Source organism: Emys orbicularis, chromosome 13 (assembly GCF_028017835.1).
Source record: "Emys orbicularis isolate rEmyOrb1 chromosome 13, rEmyOrb1.hap1, whole genome shotgun sequence".
Lineage (NCBI taxonomy): Eukaryota > Metazoa > Chordata > Testudines > Emydidae > Emys > Emys orbicularis.
This window is the reverse complement of record NC_088695.1, coordinates 5,686,777-5,700,807: the sequence shown is the minus strand read 5'-3', so window position 1 is coordinate 5,700,807 and position 14,031 is coordinate 5,686,777. Positions and strand designations below refer to the sequence as shown.

Sequence of the window (14,031 nt, the reverse complement as noted above, 5' to 3'; positions counted from 1 at the left end):
GCGCTCTGGCCGCCCTCCCCCCCGCGCCCTCCCCCCGGCTGCCGGGGGGAGAGCCGAGCCCCCGCCGGGGCTCGCCGCCCTCCTCCCAGGGCTCCGGCCGCCCTCGCCTCTGGCGCCCTCCCCCCGGCCGCCGGGGGGAGAGCGGAGCCCCCGCCGGGGCTCGCCGCCCTCCCCCCCCCCCCGCCGGCGCCCTGCCCCCGGCCGCCGGGGGGAGAGCGGAGCCCCCGCCGGGGCTCGCCACCCTCGCCCCGGGGCTCCAGCCGCCCTCCCCCCGGCGGGAGCGCCGCCCTCCCCCCCCGCGCCCTGCCCCCGGCAGGGGGCAGCACCCAGAGCAAGGGGCACCGGGGTCCTGGGAGGGACAAGGGGGCCAGTGCAAAGGACAAGGCGGATCACCAGCCTGCAGAGGCGCTCCGGGCTGGACAGAGCTGATTCCCCAGAAGACCAGCAGGAAGCGCCGCAGGGGTGAGTCCGACCCCTTACACAGACAATGACTCATTTATACTGCTCTACAGACTATACACTGAAATATAAGTACAATGAGGGAGGGATAGCTCAGTGGTTTGAGCATTGGCCTGCTAAACCCAGGGTTGTGAGTTCGGTTCTTGAGGGGGCCATTTAGGGATCTGGGGTAAAAATCTGTCTGGGGATTGGTCCTGCTTTGAGCAGGGGGTTGGACTAGATGACCTCCTGAGGTCCCTTCCAACCCTGATATTCTAGGAATGTTTATATTCCAGTTGATTCACTTGATAATTATATGGTAAAAACGAGAAAGTCAGCACTTTTTCAGTAACAGTGGCTGTGACACTTCTGTATTTTTAACTCTGATTTTGTGAGCAAGTCGTTTTTAAGTGAGGTGAAACTTGGGGTACGCCAGACAAATCCGCCTCCTGGAAGGGGGACAGTAGCCTGGAAAGGCTGAGAGCCGCTGTAAAGTGAGGGGCATTTGGGTAGGAATTCAGTGTCTACTCCACTCACATAACTCACACAGACCAATGCCACCTTGAGCAGGGCACGCAAACACTGGAGAACAGAGATGGGTAGGAAAGAGTTTTTCCATTTCATGACATTTTTTTCAATTTTGAAACTTTCTCCCATCTGGAAGCAGGATAATAAGTTGAACCCTTGAAAATTTGCACAAAACAAACCAACAAACAAATGTTTTCATTGGCATCAGTTGACCTGTTTTGTTTTGATCCTTTCCAAATGTTTGGCTTTCATTTTGACTCCTCCTTTTTCACTCTCATTCGCTTTAATTCCCTACGGGAAAAGGTGTTTCAAACCAGCAAGATGGAACTTTTCATTTACCAAACCAAATGTCAAAATGGGAGGTTTCGACAATTTCGAAACTTTTTTACTTTCCCGCCAAAATGTTGACTCACCTGCCCCCCTGAAAAGTTTTGTTTCAGATGAATCAGCCTTTTCTGACGAGAAAACGTTTAGTCAAATATTTCCCAACCAGCTGTAATGGAGAGTCCATGTGGACCAAGACCAAAGCTACCTAGCGCCCCTAGTGGTAGACAGAAGACACAACGGTGATGAATATTCAGGGCAAACATAAGAACGGTCATACTGGATCTGACCAATGGTTCATCTAGCCCAGTATCCTGTCTTCCGATAGCAGATGGTGCCAGGTGCTTCAGAGGTAATGAACAGAGCAGGGCAATTTATCGAGTCATCCATCCCCTGTTGACCACTACCAGCTTCTAGCAGTCAGAAGTTGAAGGACATACAGCTCCTCAGCATCCAGTTTGCTCTGCTCTGTGTTACTGTAACCCACTGGTCCTTGTGTCACAGGGCCCCCTCCGTGCCAATCCACAGGGGATCTGAATTGTTACAGATGCCATGTGTCTTTAGCTCAAGCTGTAGCAGCTCACACTTTTAGCTACGGATCATACATGATCTGGAAAAAGGGGTAAACAGTGAGGTGGCAAAATTTGCAGATGATCCAAAACTACTCAAGATGGTTAAGACCCAGGCAGACTGCGAAGAGATACAAAGGGATCTCACAAAACTGGGTGACCGGGCAACAAAATGGCAAATGAAATTTAAGGTTGATAAATGCAAAGTAATGCACATTGGAAAACATAATACCACCTATACATACAAAATGGTGGGGTCTGTTTACCCCCTCTGTTACCACTTAAGAAAGAGATCTTGGAGTCATTGTTTATAGTTCTCTGAAAACATCCACTCAATGTGCAGTGGCAGTCAAAAAAGCAAACAGAATATTGGGAATCACTAAGAAAGGGATAGGTGATAAGACAGAAAATATCATGCTGCCTCTATGTAAATCCATGGTACGCCCACATCTTGAATACTGTGTGCTGACGTGGTCACCCCATCTCCAAAAAGATATATTGGAATTGGAAAAGATTCAGAAAAGGGCAGCAAAGATGATTAGGGGTGTGGAACAGTCAGGGCCGGCGCAACCCATTAGGCGACCTAGGCGGTCACCTAGGGCACTACAATTTGGGGGCCGGCGACTGCGGCGGTATTTCGGCAGCGGGACCTTCCGCCGCCTCTGTGGGGGGCGGCATTTCAGGACAGGACCTTCCGCCACCTAGGGCGGCAGAAAAGCTGGCAACGCTCCTGGGAACAGTTTCCCTATGAGGAGAGATTAATAAGACTGGGACTTTTCAGCTTGGAAATGAGACGACTAAGGGGGGGATGTGATATAGGTCTATAAAATCATGACTGGTTTGGAGAAAGTAAATAAGGAAGTGTTATTTACTCCTTCTCATAACACAAGAACTAGGGGTCACCCAATGAAATTAATAGGCAGCAGGTTTAAAACAAACAAAAGGAAAAAACGGTTACTCACCTTCTCATAACTACTGTTCTTCGAGATGTGTTGTTCGTGTCCATTCCAATCAGGTGCATGTGCGCGCGTGCACGGTAGCCAGAAGTTTTCCCCCCTAGCAGCATCTGTTGGGTCGGTGAGGGCGTCCCCTGGAGTGGCACCATCATGGCGCTCAATATAGGGCCCTACCGAACCACCACCCCCTCAGTTCCTTCTTGCCGGCTACTCCGACAGAGGGATAGGTGGGTGGGTATTGGAATGGACATGACCAACACATCTCGAAGAACAACAGTTACGAGAAGGTGAGTAACCGTTTTTTCTTCTTCAAGTGATTGTTCATGTCCATTCCAATCAGGTGACTCACAAGCCTGTTACAGAGGCAGGGTTGGATGTCCACTGACTGGAGCACTGCTCTAGCAAAGGCCGCATCATCTCTGGCCTCCTGGATAATCGCATAGTGCGTGGTGAAAGTATATATGGAGGACCATGTCGCCGCTCTGCAGATTTCCTGGGTCGGGACTTGCGCCAGGAATGCTGCTGAAGAAGTTTGCGCCCTAGTGGAATGAGCTGTGAGCGGAGAGGCAGGCACCTCTGCCAGGTTATAGCATTCACGGATGCAGGACGTGATCCACGAGGAAATTCATTGGGAGGAGACTGGAAGTCCCTTCATCCTGTCTGCCATGGCCACAAACAGTTGAATGGACTTTCAGAATGCTTTAATTCTCTCGATGTAGAAGGCTAATGCTCTGCGGACGTCCAATGAGTGAAGCCTCTGCTCCCTGCCACTCAAGTGCGGCTTAGGTTAGAATACTGGGAGGAAGATGTCCTAGTTGATGTGAAATTGGGAGACAACCTTTGGGAGGAACACTGGATGAGGCCTGAGCTGAACCTTGTCCTTATAGAACACTGTGTACGGGGGCTCTGATGTCAGGGCTTTGAGCTCAGACACCCTCCTGGCTGAGGTTATCGCTACCAGAAACGCCATCTTGTATGACAGGTAGAGCAGGAAACACGTCGCCAGTGGTTCAAAGGACGGACCCATCAAGTTGGAAAGGACCAGACTGAGGTCCCAGGTCGGGGCCGGTTGCCGGACGTGTGGATATAGCCTGTCGAGACCTTTCAGGAAACGACTGACCATTAGGGGTGGCAAACACCGACCAGCCCTCTGCACCTGGATGGAAGGCAGAGATGGAGGCCAAGTGAACCCTTATTGACGACATGGACAGTCCCTGCTGCTTGAGATGGAGAAGGTAGTCCAGTATGAGTGGTACAGAGGCGAGCATCAGAGATGAGTGATACTGCACCAACCAGATTGAGAATCTCTTCCACTTGGCCAGGTAAGTAGTCCTGGTAGAGGGTTTCCTACTGCCAAGGAGGACTTGTCTAACCGGGTCTGAGCAGGAGAGCACTGTGGGGTTCAGCCATGGATCTTCCACGCCGTAAGGTGCAACGACTCGAGGTTTGGGTGCTGGAGACAGCTGTGATCCTGAGTTATGAAGTCTGGGAAGAGCGGCAAGGTAACTGGGGCTTCCATGGGCATTTCCAGGAGAGATGTGTATCAGTGTTGGCAGGGCCAGACTGGAGCTATCAATATCACCAAAGCTTGTTCCCTCCGTATCTTGAGAAGCACCTTGTGAACGAGAGGGATGGGTGGGAACGCGTAGAGAAGACGGCCTCCCCATGGGAGGAGGAACGCATCTGCGATGGAGCTTGACCTGTGATTCAGGAAGGAGCAAAACTGCTGGCACTTTTGCCTGAGCCCGCCTTTGGCTTTCGTTATTAGGAAATACCGGGAGTAGAAGCCCTTGCTTTTCAGCTCCTGAGGTACCTCTTCCACTGCCCCAAGCAATAGGAGCGAGTGCGGGAGCTGCTCGTGAGAAGGGTTCCTGAAGAGGGATGGGGAAGTGGGGTGGAAGGGCGGGAGGGCAGAGAATTGGAAGGAGTATCCCCTCTCTACCATGCAGAGCACCCAGCAGTCTGACATGATACGGGCCCATGCAGGGTAGAAAGGGGATAGTCGGGACGAGAAGGTAAGGCAGGTTGGATCCAGTCCAAGTGCTGGTGCACTGTCCTTGTTCGCCCCTTCAAAAGGCCTGCTTCTGTCTGGATGAAAGTTTGGACGGTCCAGAGCCCTGGCCTGAGGATGGGTGCGGCCTCTACCTGCCGCTCCTGTTTCTCCTCCGTGAGCCGTCCTGCCGGTTCTGTGGTTGGTAGAACCACGGAGGAGGTTGCGGCCTAAAATGCCTCTGCTGTGTGGCGGGGGTGTGGCGGCCCAGCGATCTGAGGGTGGCTCGCAAGACTTTTAAGCTATGTCGCCTTTTATCCGTCTTTTCAGAAAATCGAGTCCCACACCCTCAAAGGGGAGATGCTGAATGGTCTGCTGGACCTCGTATGGCAGACCTGATACCTGGAGCCAGGAGCTCCTTCTCATGGCAATCCCCATAGACATCATCCGAGTGGACGCATCAGCCCCATCCAGAGCGGCCTGCAAAGAAGCTCGGGAAATGAGCTTGCCCTCCTCCACCAGGGCCAAGAATCGGCACAGGAGTCCTGCGGCACCAGCTCTGCTTTGGGGAAGGGGCCTTGGTAGCTCTGGCGCTCGCGTTGGTTAGCAGCATCCATGACCAAGGAATCTGGTGGAGGATGGGTATGCAAGTGCTCATAGCCCCTGGACGGCACAAAATAGCATCTTTCATTGCGTTTAGAGGTAGGGGGCAACGAAGCCGGGGTCTGCCATAAGGTTTTTGTGGTGTCGGCAATGGTCTTTATGAGGGGTAGGGCAATACATGCCGGTCAGGAGCGGGCGAGGATGTCCACCATTGGATCTGCGTCCTCCACTACCTCCTCCGCCTGAATACCCAGGCCCTGGGAAACCCTCCTCAGCAATTGCTGTAGGACCCTGTTGTCCTCCAGGGCCAGGGCTACCAAAGTGCCTGCCAGCGCTTCATCTGGAGAGGCGGAGGAAGAGACCCCCGCAAGGGGTGGCTGCTCTCTTCCCTCCATACCCAAGGGCTCCCGCAGCGCTTGGGTATCCGGGGCTGGAGCTGATGTGGATGGTGCCATGGCCCTCGGTGCCGGAGCTGTATACGTCGTTGCAGAGGCCGCCGCTGGCAAAGTTGTTGAAGCCGGAACCGATGGTGTTGGAGCTGTCGGTGCCGAGGACATCAGCGCTGTTACCTCTGGGACTGGCGTAGCTGCCGCCGGTGCCACAGGGGTTGCGATGGTGGCATCAGAGAGCAATGGAGCTACCCCCGATCCTGCCAATGCCGACAATGCCGGAAGCGGTACGAAAGTGGCCGAGGCTACCGCTGCCACCCTGGAATGCGACCCGTGGCTCCGCCCTTGGCCTTGGTGAAGGCCCAGGGAGTCCAAAAGCCATTATGCCGGGAGCTGCCACTGCGCGGGCCACGGTGCCGGTCTTGTGATGATCTGGACCATCTATTTCTGCTCCAATGAGATCGATAGGAGTCTGACTCCAAGGTCTCCAAAAAGGAGGACGAGGGAGGAGTGGTACTGCGAGGTGCCGAGGGTCCACACCGAGGGCTTGGGGACCAATGAGGCTACTGACCCTGTTCTGGCTCAGGGGAGCGGTGCACCGGGGATGGAGACCGCGAGGCCATCATTGCGGGCTTTCCCCTTGACGGTGCCGGGGAAGCGACCGGTGCCGGCGACCTCTCCCGGCTAGGTGGGGGGAACGGTGCCGTGAGCTGGAGCAGACCCCGTGCAGCCTCAAACACCTCCAGGGTCGACAGGAGGTGTAGCTGTCGGCTCGGCCTGGGCGAGCGAGAAGGGTCCGGACTCGACCACGGGGGCAGGAGTCGACGCAACCATCTCTGGCAGTGGGGCTGAAGTCATAGGCACCAGTGGGGGCTCGCGCCCCGCCGCCCCCGGCCCCGCCCCACCCCCATTCCAACCCCTTCCCCAAAGTCCCCGCCCCAACTCTGCCCCCTCCCTGCCCCTATTGGACCTATTGGGCGGCAGGGGATGGATCACTTGATGGGCGCCCGTGCTGTTCATTCCCTCTGGGGCACCTGGCACTGGCCACTGTCAGAAGACAGGACACCGGGCTAGATGGACCTTTGGTTTGACTCAGTGTGGCCGTTCTTATGTTCTTATGTACGGAGGTTCCCCAGTCAATCCCCTGTGCATCGGCCAAGGTGGTGTCCATTACATGACAACACAGGGCTCTGCCCAAGAGGCTTCTGGGGGAGGAGAGGGATGAGGGGATGGGCCCCTACTAAGCCTCGTTCTGTCTGCGGTAGGTTCCGCCGCCAGGGCAGGATGTTCACCAGAGTCACCACCCAGCGCCTGCTGCTCCTGCTCTCGTCCATGCTCCTGTTCCTCTGCTGGCACGGCGCCGTGCCACCTCCTCCCGGCAGGACCCACATACTCCTCCTCTCCAGCTGGCGCTCGGGCTCCACCTTCGCCGGCCAACTCTTCAGCCAGCACCCCGACGCCTTCTACCTGATGGAGCCAGCCAAGCATGTCTGGTACCACCTGCCCGGAGGCAGCCCGGAGCTACTGCAGGGGCCCGCCCGGAACCTGCTCCACGCCCTCTTCCGGTGTGAGAGGGCCGCGCTGCAGGACTTTGTGCATCAGCCCCAGTGGGCGTCCCAGATCTTCATGTGGCCCATGAGTCGGGCCCTCCGCTCCCCGCCTGCCTGCGAGGCCTTCCGGCGCGGGGACATCGTGAGGCCGGTGGAGTGCCAGGCCCACTGCGACGCCAGCCCCTTCGGGAAGGCGGCAGAGGCCTGCATCACCTACAGCCATGTGGCGCTGAAGGTCGTCAGGTTCTTCCAGCTGGAGGCGCTTTACCCGCTCTTGGCCGACCCAGCCCTCGACCTCCGCATCATCCACCTGGTGCGGGACCCCCGGGCCGTCTACGCCTCCCGCCAGCTCATCTCGCTCTACCCGGACGACCTGCTCATCAGCCGGGCCCACAATGCCACGCCCAACGCCCGGCTGGTCATGCGCAAAGTCTGCCACAGCCAAGCCGGCATGTACCTGGCCGCCTTGCGCCACCCACCTCCTGCCCTGCGTGGACGCTACCTCCTGACACGCTATGAAGACCTGGTCCGGGATCCAGTGGGTCAGGTGGCCGAGTGGTACCACTATACCGGCTTGGCCTCCTCCCCCCGGCTCGAGGCCTGGGTGCACAACATCACCCACTGGTCTGGGCCTCAGGACCCCGAGGTCCTCCCAGTGCGGAGGGATGCCAGCAAGGTCTCGCAGGCCTGGAGGCACCAGCTTAGCTTCCACCAGGTGCAGGAAGTGCAGGAGATCTGCAAGCCGGCCATGGAGGTCTTTGGGTACCGGCCGGTCAGCTCGGAGGAGGAGCAGAGGGACCTCGCGAAGGACCTGGTGCTTCCGAGAGAAGAGATCGAGGCTCAGATGAAGGGCTCGAGTGTCTTCTCTGATCTGCACTGAGGATTGGGTGCAAGGGGTTGGACGCTTGGATAAGGAGGAGCTGCCTCCCCGAGCACAGAACCTGCCAGGCAACGAGTCGCACACTTGTCCTGTGATTTTTCCCACAAACCTAGGGTTACCATATTTGCACAATCAAAAAAGAGGACACGGGTGGGGAGGAGCCCCGCTCTAGCCCCACCCCTGCCCCGCCCCCATCCACTCCCTCCCACTTCCCACCCCCTGACTGCCCCCCTCAGAACCCCCAACCCCCCCCCGCTCCTTGTCCCCTGACTGCCCCCTCCTGAGAACCCCCCACCCTAACTGCCCCCCTAGGACCCTACCTGTCCCGACTGCCCCGACCCTTATCCACACCCCCACCCCATATTCACACCCCCGCCCCCAGACAGACCCCTGGGACTCCCATGCCCTATCCAGATCTTCGCGGGAAGCGGGGGAGGGGGAGGAGCAGGGGGGCAGAGCGTTCAGGGGAGGGGAGGGGAGACAGCTGCGGGGCCGGGGGCGTGCTAAGGCTGCAGGGGATGGGGGGAGCCGAGAAGCGCCGCTTTTTGATCTATAAATAGCCGACCGGGGGAAATCCCCCCCGGATGGCTATTTATAGATCAAAAAGCCGGACATGTCTGGGGAAATCCAGACATATGGTAGCCCTACACAAACCAGGGGGTGGATGGCAGTGGCAAAGCCGCACTGGGAATCCCCACTGATCAGTCAGGAACTGAAATCCCAGCTACACCCACTTCTGGGGAGCTAGGAATAGAACCCCTGTCCCGCAGCACTAAACACACAGGAACAATTGACCTATAGAAGAGCTGTCCTGCTGCTAGATCCTTTTATCCTCCCTGCAGGGGCAGCTAGTCAATGGGGAGGGGAGGGGAGTAGAGTCTAGTGGGCTGGGAGCCAGGTTCTATCCCAGCTCTGGGGGGTGGGAGGGGGGTCTAATGAGTTAGAGCAGCATATTCGTCCTGGACACTAAACCTGGCCCTGCCACAGAGTTGCTGTCTGACCTTGGGCAAGTCACTTAACCACTCTGCACCTCAGTTTCCTCCTCTGTCCTAGGTATTGACACACTTCACGGCTTGTGCAGGCTGAGGTCCTTGCTCCCACCAGGGGCTCCCTCCACTCCCTCCCACAAGCTCCCTGTGTGTACCCCTCTCCTCTCCCTCTGTTTCAGGGACTCCCTTCAACTCACACCAGGGGCTCTGTGTCTCCCCCGTTACCCTCTCCCCACATTTCAGGCTCCCCCATTCTCCCTGTATCCCTGGGGCTCTGCACACCCCTGTTCTGCACTGCCTGTCATTCCCCCCTCCCCATGGCTCTGTGTGCCCAACTTCCTCCACCATTATTATTTCTGTTCTTTCTGTCTGGGAGACAATTCATTCAGGGGGTCCACATGGTCAGGCTGGGAAGCATTAGTGGGTGTCACCAACCAATTCTTTGATCTCTAGACAACTGAAGAGGTGCTTGAAGCTGTGACTGTGCTAAACAGACCGCAGGGACTCCACGTATCCCCCGTTTCTCCCCTTCTGGTTTTCCGAATTTCCCCCAAACGAATCGGCTTCTGCCCAGCGATGCCCAGAACATCCCCTGACGTCTTGGAGTCGACCGGGAGCCGTGTTCAGAAAGGACAGGGACAGGGAAATGCCATCAGGTTGAGCTCAGCCAGCAAACGGAGATTATGAGCCCTACCTGACTCATAGGACATGCGGGGCGGTATCCATTGATTTCGATGGAAGTTAAGAGCCTCAATGCCTTTGAGGAGCCGCGTCCAGGTCTCGGGGTCACCAGGCTAATGGGACGCTGGATTTCCTGACTCTCCACCCATGGTCGCCTGTGATAAATCTTCCCTTTATGCTCTAATGTCGCCGGGCTGAACTGGCGCCACTGACTTTGCCCTGCCATCCTCGCCTCTCCAACTCGAACCCTGAGTGCCTGAGTTAATAAATGTGTCCCCATCTAGATTTCATTCACAGCGCTCTCTGTATTGGCTGCAATGTAGCTAGCTAGGCCAGAAGGCTAAGTAAAGGGCTAGATCAGCCCAGTGGAATAGGAGGGGACTGAGCGGATAGACAGGTCCCAGCATTAGGATCTAGACAGATATCAGGGTATGTCTACATGCCAAGTAGACACCCACAGCAGCAAGACTCAGAACCCGAGGCCGCACGTTTCCACAGGTATTTTTAGTCCAAGCCCAAGTGCATAGACCTGAGCTCTGAGTCGCAGCTGTACCCTTAGATGTTTGACACTTTGGGTCAGATCCTCAAAGACATTTAGGTGCCCAACCCCATGGGAGTCATATCTGCCTAAGACTGACCAGCCACCTGAGATGAAGAAAAGCTGGACTGCCCCGCTATGGTCTCTCTTCTCCTCTTGTATCCTTCTGCTTTGTTAAAGGCAGGAAAGGGAATCACCAGTCACAGCCATCAACTGATCTCCAACCCTTTCTTCCACCCTACCAGGGATTGTTTGACAAAATAAAAGAGTCTAATCAATATCCTCTCTGAAAAAGGCCCTTGGAAAAGTTTGGGTTACGTTAGTTTCGCCTCACCAGCCAATGGCAGATTCAAACTGATGCATGTCTTGAGTTGAAATTATTTTCCCTCCGGTGTGTCTGACTCAATACATTTCCAACCATGGCATGAATTTTCCAGTGCTGTGCCCAGGGGATTGAGGTCTCCGTCCTCAAAACCCCAAACCATGGTTGACTGCTTAGAGTTGTACAACTGGCAGGGTCATGCTAACACCTGTGAGTCTCTGGGTCCCCGTATTCCACTCAAATTAACACAAAAGCTCTCCTGCTGCACGTGGGACTTGCTTGTGTTTGGCTCCCTTTGGACTCACTTTTAGATTCCCTTCTGAATCTCGAACAGGAAACTTTTTAATGGCCCCGCCAGGGGCCTCGTCAGAGGCTGCACCACAAACAGAACGTGTTTTTAATAACCCCCAGACCCCCAATGGCTGGATCCTCCAGCTGGAAGCAGGAGCGGAGATGCTAACAAGGCCCAGCGCGACGCATCCCGAAGCCTAATGAGGAGCCCTGGGATGTGATGTCTCGGGGCACTGAGTCTAAATGGGACAATTGGCACTGAGCCATGCCCAAACTTTCCTCTGTCACAGGCAGGGGCTGGATCTCTCGGCATCAGATCATAGGCCAGCCAGACCGGTGCCCCAGACCCTTCTGCGCCAGGTCATTCTCCAGTTACTCCAGTGCCCCAGACCCTTCTGCGCCAGGCCATTGGCCAGTGACTCCAGTGCCCCAGACCCTTCTGCGCCAGGTTATTCTCCAGTTCCTCCAGTACCCAGATCCATCTGCAACAGCTCATTGTCCAGTTACTCCAGTGTTCCATACACGTCTGCAACAGGACATTATCCAGTTACTCCAGACCCCAATACCCTTCTGTACTAGGTCATTTTCCAGTTCCTCCAGTACCCCACATCCTTCTGCACCACCTCATTATCCAGTTACTCCAGAGGCCCAGACCCTTTTGCACCAGGCCATTCTCCAATTACTCCAGTGTCCCATACCCTTCTACACCAGGGCATTGTCCTTTTACTCCAGTACCCCCATACCCTTCTGTACCATGTCATTGCCCAGTTACTGCAGACCCCAATACCTTTCTGCACCAGGTCAATGCCCAGTTACTCCAGTACCCCCTACTCTTCTGCACCAGGTTATTGTTCTGTTATTCCAGTGTCCCATATCCTTCTGCACCAGGGCATTGTCCTGTTACTCCAGTACCCCATACCATTCTGCACCATGTTATTCTCCAGTTACTCCAGCGTCCCATACCCTTCTGCACCAGGGTATTGTCCAGTTGCTCCAGTATACCCAAACCCTTCTGCACCAGAATAGTGTGCAGTTACTCCAGTACCCCATACACTTCTGTGCCCCTGTCATTGCCCAGTTACTCCAGTACCCTATACCCTTCTGTGCCCAGGTCAAAGTCAAGTTACTCCAATACCCGTCGGTAGCAGGTCATTCTCCATTTCCTCCAGTACCCCCTACTCTTCTACACCAGGTTATTGTGCTGTTACTCTAGTACCTCCAAACCCTTCTGCACCAGGCCATTGTCCAGTTACTTCAGACCCCAATACCCTTCTGCACCAGGTCAATGTCAGTTATTCCACTACCCCATACCCTTCTGCACCAGGTCCTGCTACAGTTACTCCAGTACCCCATACTTTTCTACAGCAGGTCACTGTTCAGTTACTCCAGTGTCCCATACCCTTCTGCACCAGATTATTATGCAGATACTCCAGTACCCCATACCCTTTTGTGCCCAGGTCATTGTCCAGTTACTTCAGAGCTCCATACCCTTCTGCATCAGATCATTCTCCAGTTACTCCAGTGTCCCACACGCTTCTGCATCAGGATATACTCCAGTACCCCATAACCTTCTGCAGCAGGTCATTCTCCAGTTACTCTAGTACCCCATCCCCTTCTGCACCAGTTCATTGTGGAGTTTCTCCAGTACTAAATACCCTTCTACACCAAGGCATTGTGCAGTTACTCCAGTGCCTCATAGCCTTCTACACTAGGTCATTGTCCATTTACTCCATTGCCCCATACCCATCTGCCCCAGGTCATTGATGAAATGATGAAAGGTCTAGAAAACATGACCTATGAGGGAAGATTGACAAAAAATTGGTTTGTTTAGTCTGGAAAAGTGAAGACTGAGAGGGGGCATGATAACAATTTTCAAGTACATAAAAGGTTGTTACAAGGTTGTTCTTCTTAACCTCTGAGGAGGATAGGACAGGAAGCAATGGGCTTAAATTGCAGCAAGGGAGGTTTAGGTTGGACATTAGGAAAAACTTCCTCTCAGGGTGGTTAAGTACTGGAATAAATTGCCTAGGGAGGTGGTGGAATCTCCATCACTGGAGATTTTTAAGAGCAGGTTGAACAAACACCTGTCAGGGATGGTCTAGATAATACTTAGTCCTGCCATGAGTGCAGGGGACTGGACTAGATGACCTCTTGGGTCCCTTCCAGTCCTACGATTCTATGATGTGACAGATGGGAAACTGAGGCACATGCCCCAGTTGGACTCCACTCTACCCAGGTCCCATCCTCCACCCAGGCAGAGGGGTGGGCTGGAGGCAAGCAGTGAGATAGATGGGGCTGGGTACAGGGAGGGCATGGCCAATGCGCTGCGGCCATTCCCTGCTTCCCAGCAGGCCTATGAAAAACCCAGCGCACCTGGGAACAGCCCTCAGCCTGTCTCCCGACGCTCCAATGCGTCTCGTTCTCTTATCGCATTGGATCGTCCGCCCCGATCCTGCAACGACGTAACCACAAACGGACCATGACGCACCTCAGCCCCATGGGAGCGTCGGCTTGACGGGCCAGAACCTGGGGATTCCTAACCTAGAGGCCCTCGAGATGGGTCCCCACAACGATTGTGGCTCACAGACAAAGGGACAGCGGGGAGGCAGCTTGTGAGCCCCGGAGCCAGTCACCACGGAGCTTGGCGCAGGCTGAGATCCAGATCCAGTTGCACCTCTGCTTCCGTGGCCCCTCTGGGGCTTTGCAAGGGCGCTGAATATCACCGGCGCTGCAGCTTCACCCTGGCCACCCCCTGCTACCCGTGCTCTGCGCCCGCTCCCGCCTCCGGCCCAGGCCCTCCCCTCCATTCGTAGCCACCTGGGAAAAATCCGTGGCCCAGCAGCTGCTGTGGAGAAGAGGCACAAGAGGACTCAGAGCCCGGGAGCGGAGGGATCGCAAAGGTGGTTTAGCTCCCTTAACCTGCTCCCAAATGCAGGAACAGTCCCAGAGAATCAGGGCTGCTATAGCTATATTGGACTGACAG

At 55.5% G+C, this 14,031-nt stretch overlaps 2 protein-coding genes across 2 annotated transcripts in view; both read left to right on the top strand.

Annotated features, from left to right (window-relative positions):
• The window catches only part of LOC135888153 (zinc finger protein 721-like), a 202,873-nt gene that overhangs the window by 145,583 nt on the left and 43,259 nt on the right, over positions 1-14,031 (top strand). The window lies entirely within an intron of this gene.
• LOC135888064 (carbohydrate sulfotransferase 5-like) lies at positions 5,862-8,227 on the top strand. Its single transcript, XM_065415877.1, has 2 exons — positions 5,862-6,151; positions 7,063-8,227. Exons 1-2 carry the CDS (start codon positions 5,862-5,864, stop codon positions 8,225-8,227), a joined length of 1,455 nt encoding a protein of 484 aa, XP_065271949.1.

Excerpts from the sequence above, each read along its gene's own strand:
- LOC135888064 (XM_065415877.1), top strand. The coding sequence starts at position 5,862 with ATGGCCCTCGGTGCCGGAGCTGTATACGTCGTTGCAGAGGCCGCCGCT. Across the intron at positions 6,152-7,062 it reads TGGCTCCGCCCTTGGCCTTG|GTTCCGCCGCCAGGGCAGGA; the intron begins GTGAAGGCCCAG and ends TGTCTGCGGTAG.